Here is a 25,400-nt window from a genome sequence, read left to right on the forward strand (position 1 = left end):
AGAGGAGGTGAAATCGGTGCTCTAATTGTAAGTTGAGCACTGATGTGGAACAAGAAGTTAATATAGATGAAGTGCTTGGAAATAGGGGTCAGAGCATCATAACATGAAACACCCCTATAGGAATTAAATACAGCATGATAGAGGATCAAGGTAAATACATATCAAAAATGCAAATACAAAACAAGAAAAGGAAAACTGAAATCCTAGAGAAGAAAATGGAAAGGAGCTTACATGGGGGCAAATAATGTGTACAAATACAATTGGAAAGGAGACGGAGGAATGTGAAGAAGTGGTCCAGTAGAAAGAGGAGAGAGGAAAAAGTGATACAGGCTATGAGAAGCGGGGGCACACTTTTTCCCGTGATTTTGTGTCAAGGAATGTGAAGAAGTGGTCCAGTAGAAAGAGGAGAGGGGAAAAAGTGATACAGGCTATGAGAAGCGGGGGCACACTTTTTCCCGTGATTTTGTGTCAAGGAATGTGAAGAAGTGGTCCAGTAGAAAGAGGAGAGGGAAAAAGTGATACAGGCTATGAGAAGCGGGGGCACACTTTTTCCCGTGATTTTGTGTCAAGGAATGTGAAGAAGTGGTCCAGTAGAAAGAGGATGGGAAAAGTGATACAGGCTATGAGAAGCGGGGGCACACTTTTTCCCGTGATTTTGTGTCAAGGAATGTGAAGAAGTGGTCCAGTAGAAAGAGGAGAGGGGAAAAAGTGATACAGGCTATGAGAAGCGGGGGCACACTTTTTCCCGTGATTTTGTGTGTCCAGGGATGTGAAGAAGTGGTCCAGTAGAAAGAGAAGAGAGGAAAAAGTGATACAGGCTATGAGAAGCGGGGGCACACTTTTTCCCGTGATTTTGTGTGTCCAGGGATGTGAAGAAGTGGTCCAGTAGAAAGAGAAGAGAGGAAAAAGTGATACAGGCTATGAGAAGCGGGGGCACACTTTTTCCCGTGATTTTGTGTGTCCAGGGATGTGAAGAAGTGGTCAGTAGAAAGAGAAGAGAGGAAAAAGTGATACAGGCTATGAGAAGCGGGGGCACACTTTTTCCCGTGATTTTGTGTGTCAAGGAATGTGAAGAAGTGGTCCAGTAGAAAGAGGAGAGGGGAAAAAGTGATACAGGCTATGAGAAGCGGGGGCACACTTTTTCCCGTGATTTTGTGTGTCCAGGGATGTGAAGAAGTGGTCCAGTAGAAAGAGGAGAGAGGAAAAAGTGATACAGGCTATGAGAAGCGGGGGCACACTTTTTCCCGTGATTTTGTGTGTCCAGGGATGTGAAGAAGTGGTCCAGTAGAAAGAGAAGAGAGGAAAAAGTGATACAGGCTATGAGAAGCGGGGGCACACTTTTTCCCGTGATTTTGTGTGTCCAGGGATGTGAAGAAGTGGTCCAGTAGAAAGAGAAGAGAGGAAAAAGTGATACAGGCTATGAGAAGCGGGGGCACACTTTTTCCCGTGATTTTGTGTGTCAAGGAATGTGAAGAAGTGGTCCAGTAGAAAGAGGAGAGGGAAAAAGTGATACAGGCTATGAGAAGCGGGGGCACACTTTTTCCCGTGATTTTGTGTGTCATTGCTTGCTGAATGCTTGCTGAATGCTGAATGCGGTGAGCATGCGCACAATGCAGTGGTCACAGGTTTACTCTTCTGCCATCTACATGGGAGAAACAGAGCGGGGACACACATTCTCACGAAATACAGTTTTTCACTTCACACCGGCCGGTCAGGCCCTGGGCTGAGCTGAACAACAGAGCGAGGCGCCGCGCCGCCCCGCCCCCCTCTCAAACCAACCCGGCCGCCCTTCCGCAAACAGGGCACGCGCCTCCCCCGCTCTCAGTAGCGGACAGGAGGGGGCGGGGCCAAGCCGAACGCGCCCGATATAACTGGCAGTAGCTCGGCCGAGGCCGGGAGCTGAGGCTTAGCGGCGACCATGGGGTCGGTGGTCCGGGCGAGGTGGCGGTGCGGCCTGTGGGCTGGTGCGGCCGCGAGTTTGCCTCTCGTAGGGCGGCGGGTAAGGACGCGCTCCCCCGCCGTGAAGCTCCCGGCCGAGCTTGGGAGTCGCTGCTCCCCGGCCCGGCCGTCGCAGTAGCCGGGACCGTGTCAGCCCCGCCCAGGCTCCGAGAGTGTCTCTCACACACACACACACACACACACACACAGGTCTCTCTCCTCTGAGTCTCTCGCACCCAGGCTGCCCCCATGGCCAGGGCACAGCGTGACACCCCCTCCTCCCCTAGCGCACCGTGCACTTCTCCCCACACGTGCTGCCCTTACGGCTGGGCACCGTCCATTCCCCTTCCCCACCGGGCACCGTGTCACTTTATCCCAGGAGCCAGCAAGCAGAGCCCACCTCCTCGCCCCTCTCCCTGGACACGGTGTTAACCCCTGCTCCATTTTCCCTGTAAGACACCGTGAAATCCAGTATTGCCAATCCTAAGTGTTAAAAAAATCATGTGATTGGCTTAAAACCATAATTTTTTTTTTTTAAAGGAAGTCGTGGTTTCTTTTGATTTGCCTCTTGATTCCTTTAAGACGCACTTGTTTAATCTTTTTCAAGCTTTTCTCTGCCACCAGAAGGGCTAGACATTTACTTTTTAATGAAAGTTGAGATTCGCATGTAATATCTGATATCAGTGGCTATGACTTTAGGAAAAAACCAAAAAAGTGACTTGTGATAACATTGTGAGAGTTGACAGCACTAGAAACCCATTCCATTTCTCCCCCTCCCCAGGAGCACAGTGAAAGCCTTCCATCTCCCCCCTTCACCCTCCAGTGTAACTTCCTTGGGCAGAGTCACTTTCACTAGCCATACATACACATTAATTTCCATATTCCTCCATCCCAAGCATTAAATGTAACCTCCCCTTCTCTAGCTGGATAAATGTTGCAGGTGTTGGTACATAGCTAGCCTTTTACCAACTTTTGGTCTTGGCAGCAGTACTATTCAATACAGATTAACTAAAATAGCTTGCATTTTACAGTCAAAATAGATTGGTCTATTTACTTATATAGGTACCTGTGCATACAATGTTTTGGAAGAGCTTTGTCCAGACACAGCACTTACTGTCCAGAACAGACTTGCTGTGTTATTCCTGCAAGTAGGGATAATGTCATGATTTCTCTGCCTTCCTCTGGGTGTTTCTTCAACTTCCTAACCTATTTTTAGCTTGTCTCTGGGCTTATTTTCAGTTTAGTTTAAACCCTAGCCCATTTTTACACTTGGGTTGTTTTGTACTGGTGTAGCTGACTCATGTAGTTGCACGGTGAAGTACTCCTAAACTTCAGACTGAATTGAGCAATTGTGGGTATGTACCTTCAACCAAAGGTTGAAAACTCATGAAAATATTTTTTTCTGTCCACTAGCATCACCTCTGCGTTTGCTCAAGTTCAGCTTCAGCCACTTGTTTGCATTTAGAAATTGACTGTGGCCATCTTGTTGGTAGAAGTGTGGTCATATATGTATTTGTATGTCATCTGCATATTGCATGCACTTAAGTCTTATGTTTTTGAACTAGTTCACTTAGTGGCTGCAGGTAGATGTTGAAAAGGACTAGAGAGAGAATTAATTCTTGTGCAGTTTCCTGCCTAGTCATTGGCTGTGCCCCTCCAAGAAGGGCTTAAACTATTTTAGTGCATTACCATGGACTTCTGCCACCTCTCTAAGGTCAGGCAAGAGTATCTTATTGTGAACAATGTTGAATTCTGCAGAGAGGTCCTGTAGGATGAGGATAATGTCTGTCCTCTGTCCATTGACAGGAGATCAGTGCCACTAAAGCTATTTCAGTTCCATGTCCTGGCCTGAATACAGATTGTGCCATGTCTAGAATATTAGCTTCAATTAGATGAGCTTGTAGTTGGCCGTTAACTAACTTCTCTGTGAGTTTGGTTGGGGGAATGGGAGATTTAATGCTGAGCAGTAGTTGGCTAGTACTGATGTATCCAGGGTAGGTTTCTTCAGTGTTTGGTTGGACTATTGTGTATTTGAAGTAGGAAGGAAAGATTCCTTTTCTGAATGAGGCATTGGCTTATTTCAGTCAGGAGTGGTACCAGTTGCTTTTGACTCTCTTTCACAAGCCAGGAAGGGCCTGGTTTGGATTCACAAGTTTCAGGTTGACACTCCCATGCAGTGTCCAGAACTCCTTACTGAGTGAATGTACTGAATTCTAGAAGTACAAGTGGGTTGGTGGCTATAGGCGGAGTGGATCCATGCTGTTTGAGACGGCTTCCTGATTGTGCGTGATCTTTCTAGCAAAATAAGATGATAGTTTTTTGCAGTGCTTGATGCTAGTCTCTAATGCAGGTTGCAGACACTCAGGATTGAAGAGAAGTGAGTGATAAAAATGTCATTCTATGCAAAAGCATTTGACTTATTATCCTCATGTAAAGATTCTGGAGGTGGGTGGCAGTCAGACAGTAAAACTGTCTTTGATATGGATTATTATAAAAAGTATTGTAATTTGGTCAATTCAATGTGTATGTGAGAAAAAGAAAAAAGTATCTTGCCAAAATGAAACTACTAGTAAATAGTTAACTAAAAAAGCAAATAATTAACTTTTTTGATTACTCAAGTATTTCCACAAGCTATGCTGTGGAGAAGTTCCAAATGTTGATATTGTTTACCAGGCAGACTGCAAACTGCCCCAGGGTATTTATTTTAGTATGTAATCTAGGTTTTCATGGTGATATGTGTGCTGACAGACTTTCTTTTATAGTATTGAATTATTTTCTTTGCATCACTGAGTTCTTTTGTTACCTGGATCATCAGGTCCACTTCAGGAATGTAAGATTTCCTTCTTTTTAAAACAAATTCATAACCAAGTACAGAAATTTTTTCTTCTGGTCCAAACCAGTCTTGGAGAAAATTAGGTGGTCTTGAAAGCATTGTTGCTGAGGCAGGCTGTAACATTGTCATCTATCCTCTGACATGGACTATTCTGGAAGGCAACTTCAGTTTCCATTAATGGTTCCAGCAGCAGCCAATGTGGTTTTGTCCCCACTGGCCAGCACCACCCAAATTTCAGACCAGCTTGGGCTCCTCCTGACATTTTTCATGCTCCCCTGTGGTAGGGAGATAGCAGGCAATTTACACCACTATAACCAAGATAGTCTTGTTGCCATCTTTGTTACTTAAGGCTGGCATAACCCTGGGCATGTTTCTCTTATCTACTCCAATGCACAGGCTTTACATTTAGGAGATTATTGGGCATAGTATAGTGTTTAACATAATGGGGCCCCAATCCTGATCTGGGACTTCTGAATGCTACTGTAAAGTGGATTCATATTACTGAAGTGCAGTTATAGGATTTTAATTGCTATTGGTTAGTTACTGAAACATCAAGTGATGCCATGTATAACATGAGATTAAGCGCTAGAATTAATTTTCTAGTTTAAGCTGTTTTGATTTTTATATTTTAAAAATGAGTATTTGAGGCTTTTAAAAAAATATGTATTTATTAAAACTAACCAATTTTAATGTAATGTAATAATGAAAACGATATTTATACAAAAACAGGAATTTAATTTGTTTAATTTTCAGCTAGAAAACTGTGGAACTCTATATACTAATGACTGACAGTTTTCTATACATTGCCTTAGTGATGATTAATATTTAAAAATCTACAAGTTTTTACAATACTTCCTTTTTATACAAATTACATGAAAAAACTATGTTAAAAGGACATTTTCAAGGTTGCAAAGTCAAGCACTCAGAAGTTGGAAATGCCAGAACTAAGGCTGGCTGTGCAATCTTGCGTCTGTGCATTATGATTAAAGCTACGCACAGAGGTCACGGATTCTGTGATTTTATGTGACGTTCGCAACTTCAACCCCGGGCGGTGGGGCTTGGGCTTTTGGCCCCCAGGCGGTACAGCTCAGGATTCCATGATTTATTGTTTATTACCCACGTCCTATCCGTGAGTTTTACTAAAAATACCTGTGACAAAAATCTGTTTGAATTATGGTAAGGCCTCCAGTTGCCCCTCCTTTTTCACACCCCCCTCCCCTCCGCATTCCCTGTTTCCATTATCTCCCAGTCTCTCTGACCAGGCTTCTCATCCGATCTCAGTCTCGTTTCCCCTGGATTCTTGTCCCAACCTTTTTGCCCAGACAGTCACATTTCACCCCCTACAACACAGCTGTTTGTCACATCTGTCTTCCCTCCTCACTGCTTCCTTCTCCCCACCCCACTCTTCCCTCAGGCTCTTTCTCTCAATCTGTTCCCACAGCTCTCCTCCATAATGCTCTAGATGTGCTTCTTGTCCCCTTTACATTTGAATCAGATAGTTTCTTCCTCTATGTTGCTTGGGTGCCAATAGGCTCTGTGCTCTCAGTTCGTGTCCTGCAGTCCCACCCAAGAAGCTGGAAGCAGCCATTACAGGGGAAGTCCAGCTTTGCTCCTGCAGCCATAGGTTGAAGTGTGCTCAATTGCTCCATGGGATTAGTGCATGCACAGTCCAATCACATACAGAAGTGTGAGGGAGGATGGAGCATGTTTAGTGAGGATGAAATCTAATCAAAGATGGTAGCTGTTAAACTTTAGCAAATCTCTACTGAGCATGTGTGAACTGTGATTTTTCCTAGGCTTATAACGGCCAAATTTGGGTGGATTTGCACAGGGATGGCAAAAAGCGTATCTCTGACACAAAGGCCATTCCCCTGCAGAATTTCAAGTCCCTGCTCCAAAGCCTCAGGGCACCAGAATTTTTTTGTTAAAAATCATATTTTCCCCTGGTCTCATTTTCAGAAATGGTTGAACTGTTTTGGCTGAAATTTTCCAAAAACCTTCAGCTTGAAGCAGACATCCAACATGGAAAATTTTGATTCAAACTGTTAAAACTGGCAAAATTATAAGCAATTAAAAACACAGTGTTATAATGGGATGTGTCAGGTTCTAGTCACGAAAGCCTTACTCATACAAGTAGTTCCATTAACCAGTAGGATTAGTTGTGTGGGGCTTGATCCAATTCCCATTGTAGCCAATAGTGAAAATTCCATTTACTTCAATGGTGCAGGATCAAGGCCTTGGGTAGCTATCACTGAAGGCCCCAATCCTGCAAAGATTTATACATGTGCTTTACACACCATGAGTAGTCCTACTGACTTATTGAGCTACTCACAATGTGTATAGTTAAGCACATGCATAAGTCGTTGCAGGATCAGGGTCTAAGGCTTCAATCCTGCTTTGGGATCTACAAGCAGCTGATGAGTCCACACTAATGAATCCCAACATAGGATTGGGGCCTAAGTGAGTAATCATTGCAGGACTGGGCACAATGTTCAAAAGAACAAAAATAACTTAAATAAAATGTTTTTCAACAGTTATTTCATAGGAAATCTAGTGGAAGTTACAGCAGTGTATTGACTTACCCTAAATATTACAATTACTTGAATATTCATATTTGTTTAAAAACATTCATAGATGGTGTGATGCAATAAATTTAAAATTATTGCTCACAGTGAATTTGTGTGAATTATGGAAGTATTTATTATAATTCTTAGACTGAAAACTAAATTTTCTTCTGATATTTGTGGTAATCCATGTATACAAGCAGTAGTAAATAATTCCATTTTTTTCCCCCCAGTTTTTCAGTCATGGATCAAATGTATTAAGTCAAAGTAGCAACGCACCACACGCTAGCTTCTTTTCACCTCTTCAAAAAGTGATGTTACCACCAAATGCCTTTCAAGGAAAAGTTGCTTTTATTACCGGTGGAGGTACGGGGCTTGGCAAAGGAATGACAACAGCTTTGTCCAGTTTAGGTGCTGAATGTGTTATATCAAGCAGGTAAATACTAATAAGCAAACCTAAGAATATTTTTTAATTTAGTATTGAAAGCTGAATTGAAAGCTGAATTCCCTGTTCCTTCATAAACAATACATAAAGATACATTTTATATTCATAGCTACAATCATGTAATTTAGGTCTGACTTTTAACCTGTAGTACCATTTTAATTATAATCTCACGCTAAAGTTTAAAAAGCTGCTCTGAAACATATACCAACATATTGCAAAGTATAAATATTATATTTAAAATTGTTAATATTTATGTAAGTAAGACCTGTAATGTTTTATGCTGTTATTCTCTAGATGTTTTCAAAATGGTTTGTTTTTAAGTCAAGAAGTTTCTTTTTAAATGGACAACAATGACCATTGTGATTTTATCATTACAGATACTATCTTCCTTATTACATTTCTCATTATTTCCTATAACCAGTATTTCTTTTAACCATCAGAATTTTAAGGCAACCTTAACATAATTCTCCTTATTACTAAAGATGATCTTTCCAAGAATTCCAGTGTAATAAGAGCAGATGATAATCCCATCCTTCAAGTTAATACAAACCGTGAAGCTCTTCTTCCAAATAACAAATTAAATACTGTATTTATAACAGTTGGTAGGCCCTTCCTTAATACTTTTCCCCCAAAAAATAAGTTAATAGCTAAAACAAAAAGCAATAAAATACTTACTTTCATTGTGCATAGGATGAAGACTTTTTTATTAAATATCTCTTGCTGTGTTTTTCAATTAAGTATCTCTTTTTTTAGTCCCATCTGAGTTACTTTTAGCTAATAATATGAGGAGATTACTTTGCTGGACACAACTTGGAATTTCTATAAACCTCCATTTTACTTGAGAGGTTTTTTCAGAAGTTGATTTGAAATATTAAGGCCCCATTAAATTATTTTTATTTCAAATTTTGCACTAAAATTAGCAGCCATATACACATAAATGGCATTTATAGACAGATTTTAATGTTTCAAAGTGCAATGATTTATAACATATATGCATTTAGTGAAAACTCAAAAGTCATACTAAAATTTATAATTATTTCTAGGAAGATGGATGTTTTGAAACAAACTGCAGAAGAAATTTCTTCTAAAACAGGAAATAAGGTAAGTTTATGGATGTGTGTATTTTTAATATTTTTTTTATAAATTAACTGTCATAGGAATTTTATGCATTTTAAAGTATTTTGTAGGCTTCTTTGTCCTCATGAGTGATATTTTTATAAAGTCTTACAATTGCCTTTTTCTCTATTATTATATAGGTTCATGCAATCCAGTGTGATGTGAGAGACCCTGCTTCTGTTAAGAATGCTGTTGCTGAATTAATCAAAGTGACAGGACATCCTGATGTAAGTGTGCTAGTTATGAGGCAAGGACTTCAGTCTTCATTGTTGAAAATAACTTGTATAATGTATGTGTGAACAAAAATAATATAGTGGAAAGGCAGCTCTGCCTACAGAGACCCAACAGGAAAAAAACCAGCTAGTAATTCAGCAATACTGCAGTACAAAACTAGTGTTTTATCTGTTAATCACTGTAGAAAAAGAAGATAATCACCATAGTATCTATTGTTTTGTGAAGCTTTTGAATGACTCAGTAGCCAAATGGGCCAAATCCTGTCTCCTTACTCATCGTATACTGTAGTTCCATTGCTATTAGAGACGAATCACTTGTGTAAGTAAAACAAGCAGGACATAGCCCTACCAGGATGATTTTATTTATCCCTGTACTTATGATACCTGTCACATTACTATCAGAGGGTCTCCCAAATTAAAGCAGAAATTAGAGTAACGCTGTTATAAAGAGAGACTTTTTTTAATCCTTCCTTGTCTTTATTTATTTTGGTGTATACATTTGGTGTACTAAAAAGGTGCCTATTTGAAAACTAACATGTTAAGAAATCAATAACTGAACCCAGCAGCTAAACACCTTCCAATAACCTGCACACAACCCTCAGCAACTCAGTCAGCTAAACAAATCAGAACAAATTGTCAGCTTCCATAAATACTCCTGCTCCTCTAAAGCCTGAGTAAAAAGGCTGTGCCCAGAAGGTGAACAAATCAGGCTATTTTGGACCAAAACTAAGGGCTGCTCACATACAACTCTTTATCCCCCGTCCCTCCCTTTTAAGTCCAGGGGGATCCAGCTATAGCATTATGGAAGAGGGAGCGAGGCAGTCTTTCAAGTAGACAGAGATTAGAGTTGTAGGACAACTAGCCTGTTCAATTTTGGGAAACAGGGCATATTTATTATTTATTAAAAACTTAAGTCAGATTTACACTTATATTACACTTTGCCAATATAGCTATACTGGTATTCCATATCATCAAAGCACTTCAAGTGTGGACATAGCTTAGACTGGCAAAACTGTACTTTTGCCGGTATAGCTTAATGCAGTGTGTAGGGCCATCAGAGGCAGAACTTGGAGGAGAGAGATAACAAAAGTACAAGGAAGGCAGGGAGGGAAGTAGGGAGGAAATAACTTGGGGAAAGGGAACAGAGTAAGGAATGGAAAGGCAGGTTCAGAGGAGAAAGATGGGGTAAAGCAGAGAAGGAGACAACATGGGTTATAAATTAGAAACAATAGAAAATTGACGGGGAAGAGAGAAATGACAACAACTTATCCCACCAGAAACCATGTAAAGAGAATATAGATGGTTCTCTCCCCCCCCCACACACACACTTTCTTGGAGTGCTATAGCCTGTTTCAGTGTTGTATGTTACACAACCCCTTGATAATGCATCTGTTTAAAATATTTATTCTTTTATGCTCATTTGTCCTCATGGGATATAACAGCCAGGATCACTGAACACTGATATTAGCAACTTAGTGAATATTAGATCTGTGGGTGGTTGTTTGAAGTATTAGTGAAGACCCTGGAGTTTGACCAACACAAATTACTTGTCAAGAACAGCTTTCTTTCCTGTATTTACTGTAGAAGTGGACTTCCTGCCCTTCATTAAACTACTGGCCCTTAAAAAATGACATGAATTTAGTGTTTGTGAAAGATTGTAAACTGACTGAAAATTAGTTCTCTATAGCTACAGAACAGATATAAGCATGGCAGATATGAGCAACAGTAATGCAAGCCCACCATTGTGTCTGAAACCTGTTATGGAAGTGCTACTTCAAGACTTGAAAGGTTAATTTCATTTTCACATCCATTCCATCTTTATCCTGTTTTGTTGAGACTGGCAAAAATTATTTGTAAAAAGACTGGTTTCCAGTTCTCTTCTCTGATGTGGATACTTGTGGACTAGTAAATGGGGTCGGATCATTAACCTATTTCACATTAGTCTCAGAATGTTAGCCAGATTATATCAACTTTTGATCATCGCTAATGACTCAAGTCGCATTTGAATTAGTAATCCAAACATGAGACTCAGTTTCTTGAGCCATCCAGTCCCCCACTTTCCAGAATCTTACTGTTGCTTATTAAATAAAAAATAGCTTCAGTTACTGTCATCCTGTGTACAGTTGCTCATGTCTTTAACATTTTTACAGTGTGAGGTATCAGCACACTGGTTCAATGAGTCTCATTTTAGATAAAGTTGAGTGAAGTTCTACAGGTATTCTCACTATCTCTTGGAATATCTATGGCCATTTTGATTTATTCATGATTATATTTATATAATGCATTGTACCCTCCCTTTGTGATCATTATTTTCAGTTTAATGTTTTAATTTAGCCTGTAAGTTCATCTTGGCAAGACCTGTTGTTTTATTTGTCTGCAGAATGACAGGAACACCAATGACACTATATAAATAATACGTGATAACTATATATGACTTCACTACCTCAAATTGTTAATACAGCCATAGGAAGTGGACATGTTTATTTTCAAAACTGCTTATGTCATACCGGGCTCCTGTAAAGAAACTTACCATTAACTACATATAGCTATTCATATTTCTGGTAGCTACACGTTTGATCAATATTTTTAGAAAGGCAGAAATGATGAAGGTCAAAGATATCTATACTAAAATAAACTTTTGCTTTGTGATTTCATAAATTGGCAACTATTGGTGCAGTATTTACGGCTTAAAATTTCTCACTATCTAAAAATTACATGATCCATACTTGATGATCAAATTAGTATAACGTTTCAATTTTTGATTTCTGTGTATCTCATGGCTCAAAATAAATGTGATATATATGTAAAAATGTAATTTAGGAATCAGGCTTTTTTCCCCCTCAAAGACTTTAGTCTTCCAGTTAAATTTCTCATGGGGACACTGGATAATTAATAATAGTTTTACTTTCTCAATACTAAAATTAATAGCTTACAACATTTTGCACATTCACTTTATTTCCTTGTACTAATATTCATGTATTTTTGCAGAAGTTGCAGTTTATGATGGGTTATTTTCTATTTCTGTCTAAACTGTACTTCACTTGATAAGAACATTTTTACTTCTATCTCTAGCAATGCCAAAAGGTTTCTTAGCACTCTTAAGTGCTATGGTGAGCTAATTTCCATATAACTTTTTAGGCTTGTCTTCTTGTGTTTCAGGTTGTGATAAATAATGCGGCTGGAAACTTTATTTCTCCTTCTGAACGTCTTTCTGCTAATGCATGGAAAACAATAGTTGATATTGTTCTTAATGGTACTGCCTTTGTAACTCTGGAAATTGGAAAGGAACTAATTAAAGTAAAAAAAGGTAAATTACACGTAAAGCTAAACAATGCCTAAGGATTGTGACATCTCATTACCATTTTTGTCCTTGCTTTAACACTTATAGAATCATAGAATCTTTCAGGAGGTCATCTAGTACCCCCTGCTCAAAGCAGGACTAACCTCACTATATCATCCCAACCAGGGCTTTGTAAGCCTCAGCTTAAAAACCTGTAAGGATGGAGATTTTAGGTAACCCATTCCAATGCTTCACCACCCTCCTAGTAAAAAACTTTTTCCTAATGTTTGTATTATGTACAATATTATGTACAATATATTATGTACAATATAATAGCAAGTTTTGATCCCTGAAACATTTTGGTAAATGAATTTTAATGCTGTACAGGTTTTGCGGGAAGAAACTTTTGTGTAATGCAGTTATGTATACAACACTCAGCACTACCCTGCAGAATCCATTATTTTATTTTAGGAGCTGATCCTGCGAACAGATCCAAAGTCAATGAGGTTGTCTACATGAATTTGATTGCATGATTTGTGCCATATCTATAAATTATTAAAAATAAGACTTTTTCTTTAAATTACAATTAGTATTATTACTTTTCTTTGTTGTCCTTTCTTCATTTCCTTTAATTAAGCAATTTACTATGTTGCATTCATTTAAATAGATTCAATTAGGTTAAAATTCATGGGGTTTTTTTTTGGTTTTTTTTTAAGTAACCTCAGTGTTACTAGCAACACCTTAGATTTTTTTTTTTTTTAAAGTAAAAGAACTGCAAACTTCTGACTTCCTTTTCACTACTTTTGCTGAGTTTTTGCATTTCCCTCTACTTGACCAGTAAAAGTAGACTGAGGGTTGCAGTGGCAGAGTAGAGAGTAGGGAGGACCCTTTCTTCTACAACAGGTTCCAGCTCCTCCTTTGGGATTCCCAGGCCAAACAGGAGATATAATCTCTCCAGCGTGTTTTAAGTCGGCCTTAGAGCCTCTTCCAAATGGGATGTGCCTGGTATAATTCCACAGGAAGCCTACTGGGGGCATCTTTATCAGATGCCCAAACCGCCTCAGCTGACTGCTCTCAGTCTGGAGGCTCTCCCAAATAGCCGAGCCCCTCACCCTATCTTGGAGAGTCAGCCCAGCCACCCTGCAGAGAAACCTCATGTCTGCTGCTTGTACCTATGATCTCATCCTTTCAGTCATTACATAGAGTTCATGACCATAGGTGAGGATGGGGACACAGATTGACCTGTAAACAGAGAGCTTTGTCCGAAAACTTAGCTCCCTCTTCATCACCATGGATCAGTACACCACCCGCATCACAGCTGCCACTGCACTAATTCACCAGTCTAATCTAAATTTTGCTAATTTTAAAAAAAAAAAAATCTTCCTTTCTTGCTCTTTGGCTAGTAGTGATGAGAGTTCCTGGGTTTGGTTTTCCATATGATCCTGTTTTTATTACCTGTTTCAGATTGATTAAGGCACAAAGTCACACACCGAGTCAATGGCGCACACTAGATAGGAGCCTAGAATTGTCCTGACTTGTATTTAGATTTAGAAAGATTAGCTTTTTATCAGTAATATCAATTTCACTGTGCACAAGCAAACCAACAAAAATATTTCCATCAGTTATTATCACAATTTATGTATGGATAAAGTAAGAAAAACACTGCTTGATAACTTCTTAGAGTTTGATTTAATGGTATATACTTTGTATATTTTTGACATGTGACGTTGAGAGTTTGTGTATTAAGAGTTAAAAAGCTTTAACTTTTTGAATCTCAATGTCTACTTTCATTAAGTAATTGTCTGATCACACCCCATAATTTCCGACAACTGAAAATTTAAATACATAAAAATAAAAAAGCTTAAAACCCATAATTTCTCACAACTGAATATTTATATTGATAAGTTAAAAATTGCTTAAAAATAAACATATATATTATCTGTTGAAATTATATATGAAAAATTGTAATTCTGCAGAGCCTACTTGTATTACATTTCTCTAGTTGCCTGATCAGATGGACTTGTTCATTTTAAGGTTTCAGATTTTTGTTGCTTTAACACAAGTCTGCAATTATTGTTAAAGCAGCAAAAAGTGTTTCCTTTCCAGTAATAAACTTTCCCAAACACCTTCTTAGTTATTGTACAATCACTGTGTCAGGCTCTGTCTCTTGTACCTGAAACCATATTTACTGCTCCTTAGGCTATAGTTTTAAAATTAGTCTTTAAATATCCAACATAATTTTTTTCAAATATTTTGCTGTGTATTAAGAGTTTCATTATGATCTTTTTAAAGTTTTTTTTTTTGTATAACTGCCTCTTTTTTTGTGCTCCAGGGAATCCTTGGGAATAAGATATTTTAATTTCTGTAGGATTTTTCCAGGGGAAACATATAAATATAAATTGCCAGTAGCATATAGACTTAATTCAAGAATGAGTTACATCCTCTTAATTTGTTTTTGTGATAATTATAGTGAAAATTCATGTTCTCTTCACTGTACACGAACATAAAATAGTTCTCCTTACTGTGGTAATCGATGTGTTGGTCACCGATGTTTATCAGTGTAGGCTGCGTGCGTGTGTCCCTGTGCAGATGCTGTCCCAGCTCTGGCCAGGAAACCGAAACGGCTCTCACGATCTAATGAGTCGACACGACCACAGATTAGCTGAGCAACGAAGGCACCCAGGCCAGGTTTATTGCGTGCGGCACAATGAGAAATGACTTAGAGTATCTCTGGGTCAGTTTCGCCTGGGCAGTGTTACAATGGCCACGGCCCAACAGCAGGACTTTCCGTTATCCCCTAGACCGGACACCGGTATTCCCTCTTTTATACACTGTTACATACAATTTTGTTCTGCCCCCTTTGACGTAGGTAGTTGCCACCCTCTTGACGTAGTCTAATACCACCTTTTTCCATTGATTGGCTGATTTGGGCAACACCACTCCATGTATAATTTCTATCCATAAAAGTGTCATTTCAGAGAGTTAGTATCTTGGTACCTCCTATACCTGCTACATATTTTAGTTATATTTTGGCAGCCTTACAATCTTGCAGTATCAGCACTTTCCTGTACCAGTTTCAGTTAACTTGAGTGACCCCTTATACTTCTGTTCACTCGGCTTTTTCCATTTAGGCCTTAGCCTGTTTTACAAGCCTTAAGCTCTCACTTCTTACTACAACAGGCTTAAACTCTCACTTCTTACCACACTTACATATGTGAGCCATCTCAGCTTGTGACTGTGTAGTGCAATCTCTTCCTCCATTACCCAAAATATACGTTTATTCCAGAAGGATATAGGAGAAGCGTTCAGGGTTTTGGAAGAAATCCTATCTAGAGCATGAAAATGAATAGTGTGCATATGGGCCTGTTCCTGTGTTTTACATGGACAAAAATCTGTTACTATAATCCTAATTACAAAAAATGCTTAGTGTGGTCAGATTTCTTGAAATTGCCATCTTTATGATAGTGCAGAACAACTTTACTCCAGAAAGTATCCACAATGCTTTGAATTTGCTTATGCCATTGCTGTGTGTTGATGACTACAGTTTAACGTTCCAAAGCTGTGTATAGACTCTTGTGATTATGTTATCGTCTCTGGTCAAATGGTATTTTTTTATGCCACATGCAGTGCATTCTAGAAATGTCCAGTTAGGCCAGTCCCACTTAGGTACTAATATCTTCTTCCTCCTCAGCATCTCCAAGATCCATCCTTTTATTTCCATTCCCACAGACAAATCTCTGTCAGGACCTCATACTACTGCAGTAGCTTCTTTTCTGGCCTTCCAAACATACCTTGCTTCCTTTTAGTCAATACACATGGCAGCCTTTAAAGTCAGCTTCCTTGCCTCACAATAGGAACTTGTCAGTGTCTTTTTCAGTTACCTTCCCTGGCTCCCCATCTCGCATCCCATTAAATTTAAGCTTTTTGCCTCCTTTTTCAAAGCTCCATGTAATTCTTTCCATCTCTTCCTATCCTTTATTTATTTTCGTGTCATCTCTCTAACTTCCCTTTCTGCTTTACCAATGTTTATACCTTTGGCCACCTGTTTGTCAGCTTCTTTCACAGTCATGCTTTCTTCCTCATGATCCCCTCATGCAAGGCCTGTTCACATTTAAGGCCCTCTTGAGAACGGCTTCCACCATGCTGCCTAGAGTGAATCTTATGTATTTATATTTTTAAAAATTCCTTATTTTTTGTTTCCCTTCCCCTAACCTGTCTATTTTCCTATCCTTACACTATGAGCTCCTTGGAGCAGGGACCATTCTTTCTTTAATGTTTGGGGTGCACGTAGTACATTGTGAGTTCTACTTAAATATTTAATAATAGTATGCTGGCATACATCTCAGCTGTTGTTACAGGGACTCTGACATGTACTTTAGGTCAAAAATATAATCTACATTAAAACTATTTTTGTAAATAATATAATCTTTATTTAGATTTTAAGCTCTTGTTACAGGAGCTGTGTCTTACTGTGCATTTGTACGCTACCTAGCACAGTGGGGCCCCAATCTTTGTTGGGGCATGTAAGTGTTACGGTAATTACCATTATCAATAATTGTAGTCTGCCAGTCCATTGTTTCAAAATTTAAGATGCTGTTTTTATTTAAACACATGAGATAGTGAAAACAATTAGATAATATCTTATTAATAAACTGATACATTTACACATACACATTGTAAGAGCGAACTGAAATGCATGTAAATAAAACATTGATGAGTGTTAACAATACTGGTGTCAGTCTTGCTGCTTCTAAGCCTGGAGCACCTGGTTTTACTTAACATGCATTTAATAAACCTATTCCTTTTAAGTCTACTAACTATGCATATTTGATATCTAATTCTAAATAGATTGTAAAGGTGGCTTGTTTTTTTTTGTCTCTGTCTTTTTGTGCTAAGTCTCTGTGTGGAGAATTTTATTTCTTTAAATAGGGCAAATCGTTGCAGGATATCGTCAGGCATATCTGTTTATGGGAATTTAGTTTATTTTGTTGGTTTTTTAAAAGTTCTCCTGTGAATTTCTCACCATAAATGTTTAATTGAATCACTTTACTCTGTCTTTGTATATGTTCTGTCCCCAAGGCATAAAATGTTAGTGATGTCCATTGGGCCAATTCTAATTAAAATAATTGTTCTACCTATAGCATTGTTTAATATTTTAGTTTTACATTCATTAGCATAAGGAACTAGTGGTCTCCTTACCACGGATTTATAGCTAATGTTTTGTCCCTCCCTCTTCTCAACTACAGTAGGTACATACTAATGATTGAGCAAACTATTTTGAGTTACTGAATATTGCAAAAGAAAGTGAGCAAACAAAAAAACCCAGTTATATTACATCACATAATGTACTTCATTTATTTTGATAATTGCTGTTCTAACTGAATGACTGATAATGTATTTTATAAAAATAATTAAGTCTTTGTAATGAAGTATTTGTAATTACAGCACTAATAGCAAGATTTAGTATAGCAATTGTTAAGATTAATTTTGGCATAGTTTCTGCTATAGTATGAATTACTGTAATCTGCTAAGAAAGAGATCTGTGGGCAATAGAATAAACTTCAATTTCAGCCTCAAGCTCTCTACTGCAATTTGTAATAATTCAAAACTATGCTGAAATTGTTAATTGTTCACATTGATGTTTTATGTCCTTCCCTTTCAGGCAGGAAGTGTGGGGACTGATGGAAGCTGGAGCAAAAATAGCTGCCTGAGAACTGAGAGTATGTAATTTCTGTAATTTCCAGTTTGGGTAGACATACACACTCTAGCTTTCATCAAGTTAGCATGTGAAAAATAGCGGAGCAGCCACGGCAGCACAAGCAGTGGCTCGGGCTAGCTTCCAGAGTACATATCTAGAATGGGATTATACTCAGGCAGCTAGCCCAAGCAGTAGCCTGTGCCATTGCAGGTACACTGCTGGTTATAGCACACTAGCAGAAGCAAAGCTAGTGTGTGTACATCTGTCTAAACTGGAAATTACAGGTCTAGTTGCAGTATAGAAATACCCTAAAGACCTGGGCAGCAAGAATTATCATGAGTATGGTAACCTGGCTCATATGCCTTGTGTACACTAGAAGGGGTTTACTGATATAGTGTCAATGGGACGCTGGGTGCGAGGGCTTACTCACACAATTCCAAACACAGTATTGGGACCACCAGGAAAAAGCATTCATATATATGGAATAACTCATTTCAGGGACAGGGAAAACTGAAAGTGAAAAGAACAGCTGGAGCCAAACTTGTTTAAATTCATTTTTACAGCTAAAAGTTAAATCCCTGAAAATAGAGGTGATGCAAACACCAATATTGTTGCTGATACTTGTTATTAATTTTAATATTTTTAGTTTGTCTTGTGTGTCTAAAAATGTTATCTTCTTGTATCTTATAGGGGCAGCATTCTTGGCTATTACAACAATCTATGCAGAGAGTGGGTCTGGATTTGTATCACCAAGTGCCTCTGCCAAAGCTGGGGTAGAAGCAATGTGCAAGTGAGTAGCAGAGCATACCAGTGCTCTATCTTCATATCTTCCAGACTGGGCTGCTTGGTTATCTATGCACATCCTATCAGTCTGGCAAAATGGAGCTAGTTGGCTGGAGCATGAATGAACTTCTATTTTACATAATAACAAAGCAGTTGCTACTATCACAGCTTCTCAAGGAAAGAAGTATTTAAGTTCTATTACTTTTGCCATCTTATAAGGGCAAAAAGAGATCAGTAAGTAGAGATTTACCCAATTCCATTGAATTCTGCTGCTTACATTTTTATCAGAACCATGTGCAGTAATTCCTTTATTAACATTATACAGATACCACATTCATTCCCCAAACAAAAAGACATCTATTATTAACTATATGGGAATAAATTATATTAACAGACAGTTCAGCCACTCCACTTCAGTAGAGACAATCAAATAGAAATGTTGGAAAATATAAGTAGATCAAATGTGATTATTTTTCCAGAAAAACAGAAAGCAAATAAGTGACACTTCTGTTTTGTTCTGTGTACACTTTTTTCACACAAGTTGAGTGTGACTTAAAAGTGTGTATTTCAAAGATTAGCCACTTTATTCATTTATCATACCAGATGTTTTAACATGTTTAAAGAAACAGCATATGCAAAGACAACATTGTTCATGAAAGCAAAACTGCACTTGCTTACTCTGCTTTGTAAAACATTTTAGAAGTTGGGGTTTCGTTATCTTATTTTTCCTAAAACACTTGGTTTGGGAATTATATTAATGATGTGCCACAAATGTATACTGGTGGGATTTTCTAAAGTACCTAACTCCCAAATACTGTCATTACTGTATACTTTATCTGCAATATATACTTGAAATTGGTGTTGCTGTATTTGTCAGTTGGCTAATTCATATAACATGACATCCATGTGTGAGATGATTCAAATCCAATAACCAAAAAAAAAAATATTTTGAGAAATCTGTGAGAATACCTAAGTCAGGTTTCAGATGTTAGTGTTTACATATTTGACATATATATACTTCCAAGTTTTTATTATAAACTACTTTCTGCATAGCATTAGGAAACACGCTGTTTGAAATATTTATGCTTTCTATTAATGAATTTTTAGGTCTCTGGCAGCAGAATGGGGTAAATATGGCATGAGATTCAATGTGATCCAACCAGGTCCAATAAAAACAAAGGTACATTTAAGTCATTAAAAAGTGAGACTTTAACTTATATGTGCTTAAGCTTGGCAGAAATTGATTTTTATTTTTGTTACAATTTCAGTGGAAAATACTGATGTTTATTTTAAAGCATTTTTCTATTCTTCTCCATTTACATTTTCACTGTTACACAAAATTATGGGTTTTCAGCTTTTTAAAATGTTTTCCTCCTAAATTTTCACAGTTGCGGGAACTTATGGCAGTCATACAATAATTATTTAATGATCGTAGATGTTGAGATTCAAAAAGTTAAAGCTTTATAACTGTTAAAACAAATTGTCAACATCATATATCAAAATATAAAAATATAAGCCTTAAATCAAACTCTAATAAGTTTTCAAGCAGCATTTCTCTTACTTTGCTTATGAGTAAATTTTGATTATCGATGGAAATATATTTTCATTGGTTTGTGTGCATGTACAGTGAAATTGATGATGTCACGGGGTGCTTCACTCACCACTGGTCCGACACTGTCTCCTAGTCACTCTGAGTATTAGCTGTCAAGGCCAACGCCCCCATCTGCAGTTTGCACGTTGTAACTCTGACTCTGGTCTGCAGCGCCTCTCATGCCAGGACCTGCAGTGTCCTTTTTGTGACTTAGCCCTGTGGCTAATCCTTCAGTGTTCCCACTTCCGGGGCAGTCCTAGGCAGTCTTCCCATTCACTTCCCCGATGCCACTTTCTCAGTGGCTGGGAGGGGAACCTGGGCCCACCCTCCACTCTGAGCTTCAAGGAAGCAGTGCTGGGCTTCCTCTCTCTGGCCTCACTGCTTCTTCCCTGAACTGCTTCCTACTCTCTGGTTCCCCTTCTCTCTTTTAGTGCACCAGCTCCAAGAATCCTCCTCCCTCCTCCCAGGGAGTGATTTCTCTTTCTCAGAAGCTGCCCCTGTCTGTAGTCAGCTTCCTGGCTTTATAGGCCCTGTCTTTTCTTAATTAGCTGTCTCCAGCCAAAAGCTCCTCTGTCTGAAGCCTAACTAGCTGATTGGGCCCACCTAGCCAAATTCCCTCTCACGGGGGTAGTGTGGGGATCTCACCCCATCAACATTTTTGTATATCAACATATTGTATATCAACATTTATCGATAAAAATCGAATCCTTCCAAGTCTATGTATGCTATGTCATGCAAACTTGCTTTAAGATGCCGTGACCCATTACTATACCTTTTCAGTCTTGGTAAGACCAAACTTTGTTTCTCCAGTGATCCAAGGTTATTGTGCAATGTTGAGCAAGTTGCTTATACTCTGAAGTTTATTTTCCTCATCTGTGAAATGAGAGTAATAATAAAATGCTTTAGGACAGTATTTTACCAAACTTTTGAAAGCCGAGCCCCCCTTCTCCCAATAAAGGAAAATGGAATTTCATGCCTGTCTTCAACTCCTCCAGAGGTTGTTTAAGGTTTAACTCATATTTTAGAATTTTAATTAAATGAAATTGTATTTTTAAACAGATCTTTCTGTTTTTATTATAAGAAATGACATATTTGTCTAAGGAAAGCAAGCCTTTACATTAAATGTTGTGGCATTTATTTGTCTGTAATTCTTTTGAATGCCACATCTAATCAATTCCAAAATTTCAGGGAATGGTGTGGGCATCAATGGGCAGAATCCTATTGATTTTGGTGAAAATAGGAAAACTGGACGGAGGAAACTGGAGGGCACATGGGCCCCTGGCATCTGGTTAGCAGACCCAGCAGCTTCAACCACCTCTGCAATTGTGTGTATATTTAAAAACTGGTTGGTGACAGCCCTTAATACCTTCCAGTATAATAATACCCACCATCTCAGCTCTGCTGATCTTCCAGGTACAGTTTAAAAATGTTGACATCTTGAATGACTTATCTGCTAGACAGAAAGAAAAGAAATAAGAATGGTGGGGGGAATAGGGAAGTTCACAGAAATCCTGGAGGCTGGCGAGGAGGGGAATGGAGGACCCTGCTATGGAAAGGAATGGGGAAAGGGAAAGCATGGGAGAGGGATAGGATGGGGGAGACACATAGAACCCCTGGCATGAGTGATGGAGTGGGGCAGTTGCAGGGAGTCCCTGAACTAGAGGAGGATGGGGAGGTTGGCAAACAGAGAGCTTGTGGGGGTAATAGAGCAATGCAAGGAGCCCCAGGTGGGTACAGTGTGCGTGACCTACATATACAGTGAAGTGTGCAACTCCTAGTCAATACTGGATGTTAAATGTTTGTTTGGATACAAGTTATTTTATTATTTAAAACTGAAATAGAACATTAATTTTCAAACTTACAACAGTATCACGTGACAGTGATTTTTAGTTCTATTTGTATGTGCTATGTGGTGACATTTTTTTCTTTAAAACAGTTTCTGTCACACACTCTGCTAAGTACAATTATTTGCCTTGGCTTCCTTCAAGTGGGCTTAGATGCCCTCTTGAGCAATTTGGGCTATGCTTCTCAAGAAGAAGTAAAGGGGGGAAATAAATCCACCCCTCTCGGTCACTTAGAGTAGATGGTGTAAATTTTCATCATAAACTTTGAATAATTAAATACTTTATATTAATTATCATCATTGTATCTGAGTTAGCCCATGGAAATGAATGGGGCAGTTCACACTTCAGAGCTATTGTTCGGGCTGTCTACAAGCTAAGGCAGGCATAGCTGCATCATTTGCTAGTGAATCATGTTTTCAAGGTTCTGTGCAACCATAATACCCAGAGACTTACTTTTTAAATGAAAACTGAGAAGCTGGAAAAGAATTGAGAGGTCTATCCATATTCCCCAGGGGAAGGTCCCACACTTTGGGAAACACTGTTTTAAGTAACCCTATGAGCAAAAGAACAGCACTATATCAGTGCAAAGGTATTAGATATGCAAACTGGCACATTAAAAAATAAGATCATTAAGTAGTTATTATATATTACTATTTTACTGATGTGATATAGTAAATAGCATTACACTGGCATTGACTTAATGTATGTTTTCTTAAGCTTCTGATTTTGCTCAGTAAAGTTTACTAGTAGGAAAGACCATTTGAGTGGGCTTTTTCTCCCCAGGCTCATCCATGAATTGCACTGTCCCCAGATATTCAAATGCACTTTAAAGCCGAAAGCTATCTAGATTCATTCTGTTCATTGTTCCTTTTCAACAGGATTAAAGGATGCTTGCTTTTCAGTTTGGTTATTCTGTGCTATATATGAATTTCGTTTCTTTTTAAGTTTTTTCTACAGCTCTGTGTTAGCTCTGAGGCATTCTCATTTTTCTCAGACCTTTATCCTCCTCATTTGCAGAAAAAGTGTACAAGACTCTTTCTAGAGCCTCTCTTGACTGCTCTATAACTGAGTAGAAGAGTCATTATTGAGCACCACAAATTGCTGTGTTAAATTCTGGATTTACACTAGAGTATCCGAGAGCGGAATTTAACCTTTGTCCTGTTCATTCTTATCCCATCCCACTAATAAACATGCAGTTGTCACAACTCTTCTACTCATTGTTAGCTTGGGTATTAAGTCTGATATCAGGAATCAAACCTTAGTTTGAATTTATTTTCTAGTTACTCATAAAATTTTGCTGAATGTTTTTCTTAATTCTGTAGGGTGCTTTTAGCCGTCTTGACCCAACAGGCACCTTTGAGAAAGGAATGATTGGGAGGATTCCCTGTGGCCGGCTGGGAACTGTAGAAGAAATTGCAAATCTTGCCACATACCTCTGTAGTGAATATGCAAGTTGGGTTACTGGAGCAGTAAGTTTTCGTTATTCTAGTTCAGGCTGTCAGCAATATTAAATGTATAGATTACGTTCTTAGTTGTGTTGAGAATTTTTAAAGAAGCATTAGGTGCTGTAGAGTATTTGAGAATTTAAGCAAAAGAAATTGCTAATTTGAAAATCTTTAGCTTCAGTTTAACCTAGTCAGGTGATTATACTTTACTCTTGCTAATAGTTTTAAAGCCAAGAGCATCTTACAATAAGTGTTGCATTCATTTATTTTAAGTGTATTTTTTAGTCTGAATTTGTACAAGTTGAAGTCGATGTTACAGAACCCAGAGATATGAGAATGCTAATGATACAGGAGCTTAATAAAAAGCACCCATCTTAAGTGCATTGCCTCCTTTCCTCTAGGTTATTAGAATGGATGGTGGAGAATATGTTTCTATGGCTGGAGAGTTCAATGACCTGAAAAAGGTAATAAGTTACATGCTTATTATTTACATACAAACTAATACTTAAAAAAATTTATAAAATTGTATGCAGACCCAAGTGAAAAACTATTTCTTTTTATATTATGTAGGTTACCAGTGAGCAGTGGGATATGATGGAAGCAATAATCAGGAAAACAAAAGACTCTTAAAATACTCGTCTTACCATCTTCCTTACAGAAAATATTATTGGAAAAGTGCTATTAGCTGTAAATCACACACACATTAAGAAATAATCTTGTTAAACATTTTGTCTGACAATTCTCATAAAACATTTTGAAATAGTGATATGTTTTGAATGTCATTTATACTTATCCCTTCATTTTACTGATTTGTTCCCACAGACAAATGAAGTCTTTTGATTATGTATATAAAATAGACTATAGCTTTGAGTAAAGTGTCTTAAATGTCTATGCCATGCTGTAGAATTAGTTCCTCTTTTCTGCTTGTTTTAATGTGGGCTGGTCTACATGGTGTGATAGTGTGCACCAGCTGGGGTGTAAATTCTAGTGCGCATCAGCGTGTCGTGCATTAACTGGCTCATATGAACCCTGCTGGCACACACTAAAAGTTCTCTTGTCTCCATTAACAGTCCCATTTCAAACAGTACTACATTAATGGGGACTAGGCAATCTTTAGTGTGCGCTAGCAAGGTCTGTATGAGCCAGTTAGTGCATGACATGCTGATGTGCACTAGAATTTGTATCCCAGCTGGGGCACATTAAAGCACCATGTAGACAAACCTGTATTCCAATATTTTTTCTCAGTTGTTTAGACATTTGCATATTTTTTAAATGATCATTTCAATTTCAGTAATATTTCTGGAATATTTTACTGAAACGATACATGATAAACTGATGAAACCTATGAAATTAAGATGAAAGCCTTGCACTCCAGAATTAGTTCCTGATCCTGCAAACACACATGTTCTTTACTTTACTACCATAAGTAGTCAATGGAACATGCATACATTTTTGCAGAATTGGGGCCTAATAGTATTGCTGAGAGGAAGAGTGTACATGGGGAGGGAGTACTAAGGCACATCTCACACAGGAGTTACTGAATATTAGTCACAATCTTGATTTTGCTGACATTTTTGAGTCTGTGTTGCATCTGTTGTAATTCATATTAAAAATTGCATTAAAGACTGGT

The 25,400-nt window shown here is 38.3% G+C and overlaps 1 protein-coding gene across 1 annotated transcript; it reads left to right on the forward strand.

Annotated features, from left to right (window-relative positions):
- Positions 1 to 1,866: 1,866 nt before the first annotated feature.
- On the forward strand, positions 1,867 to 25,400 carry DECR1 (2,4-dienoyl-CoA reductase 1). Its single transcript, XM_067558257.1, has 10 exons — positions 1,867 to 1,999; positions 7,569 to 7,771; positions 8,824 to 8,881; positions 9,037 to 9,123; positions 12,289 to 12,436; positions 18,798 to 18,897; positions 19,998 to 20,070; positions 23,648 to 23,794; positions 24,172 to 24,234; positions 24,341 to 25,400. The coding sequence occupies exons 1-10, from the start codon at positions 1,919 to 1,921 to the stop codon at positions 24,398 to 24,400; spliced, it is 1,020 nt and encodes a 339-aa protein (XP_067414358.1). The 5' UTR covers positions 1,867 to 1,918; the 3' UTR covers positions 24,401 to 25,400.

The sequence above is a fragment of the Emydura macquarii genome, unplaced genomic scaffold (assembly GCF_026122565.2).
Source record: "Emydura macquarii macquarii isolate MOO-44397 ecotype Brisbane River unplaced genomic scaffold, CSIRO-AGI_Emac_v2 contig_1897, whole genome shotgun sequence".
Lineage (NCBI taxonomy): Eukaryota > Metazoa > Chordata > Testudines > Chelidae > Emydura > Emydura macquarii.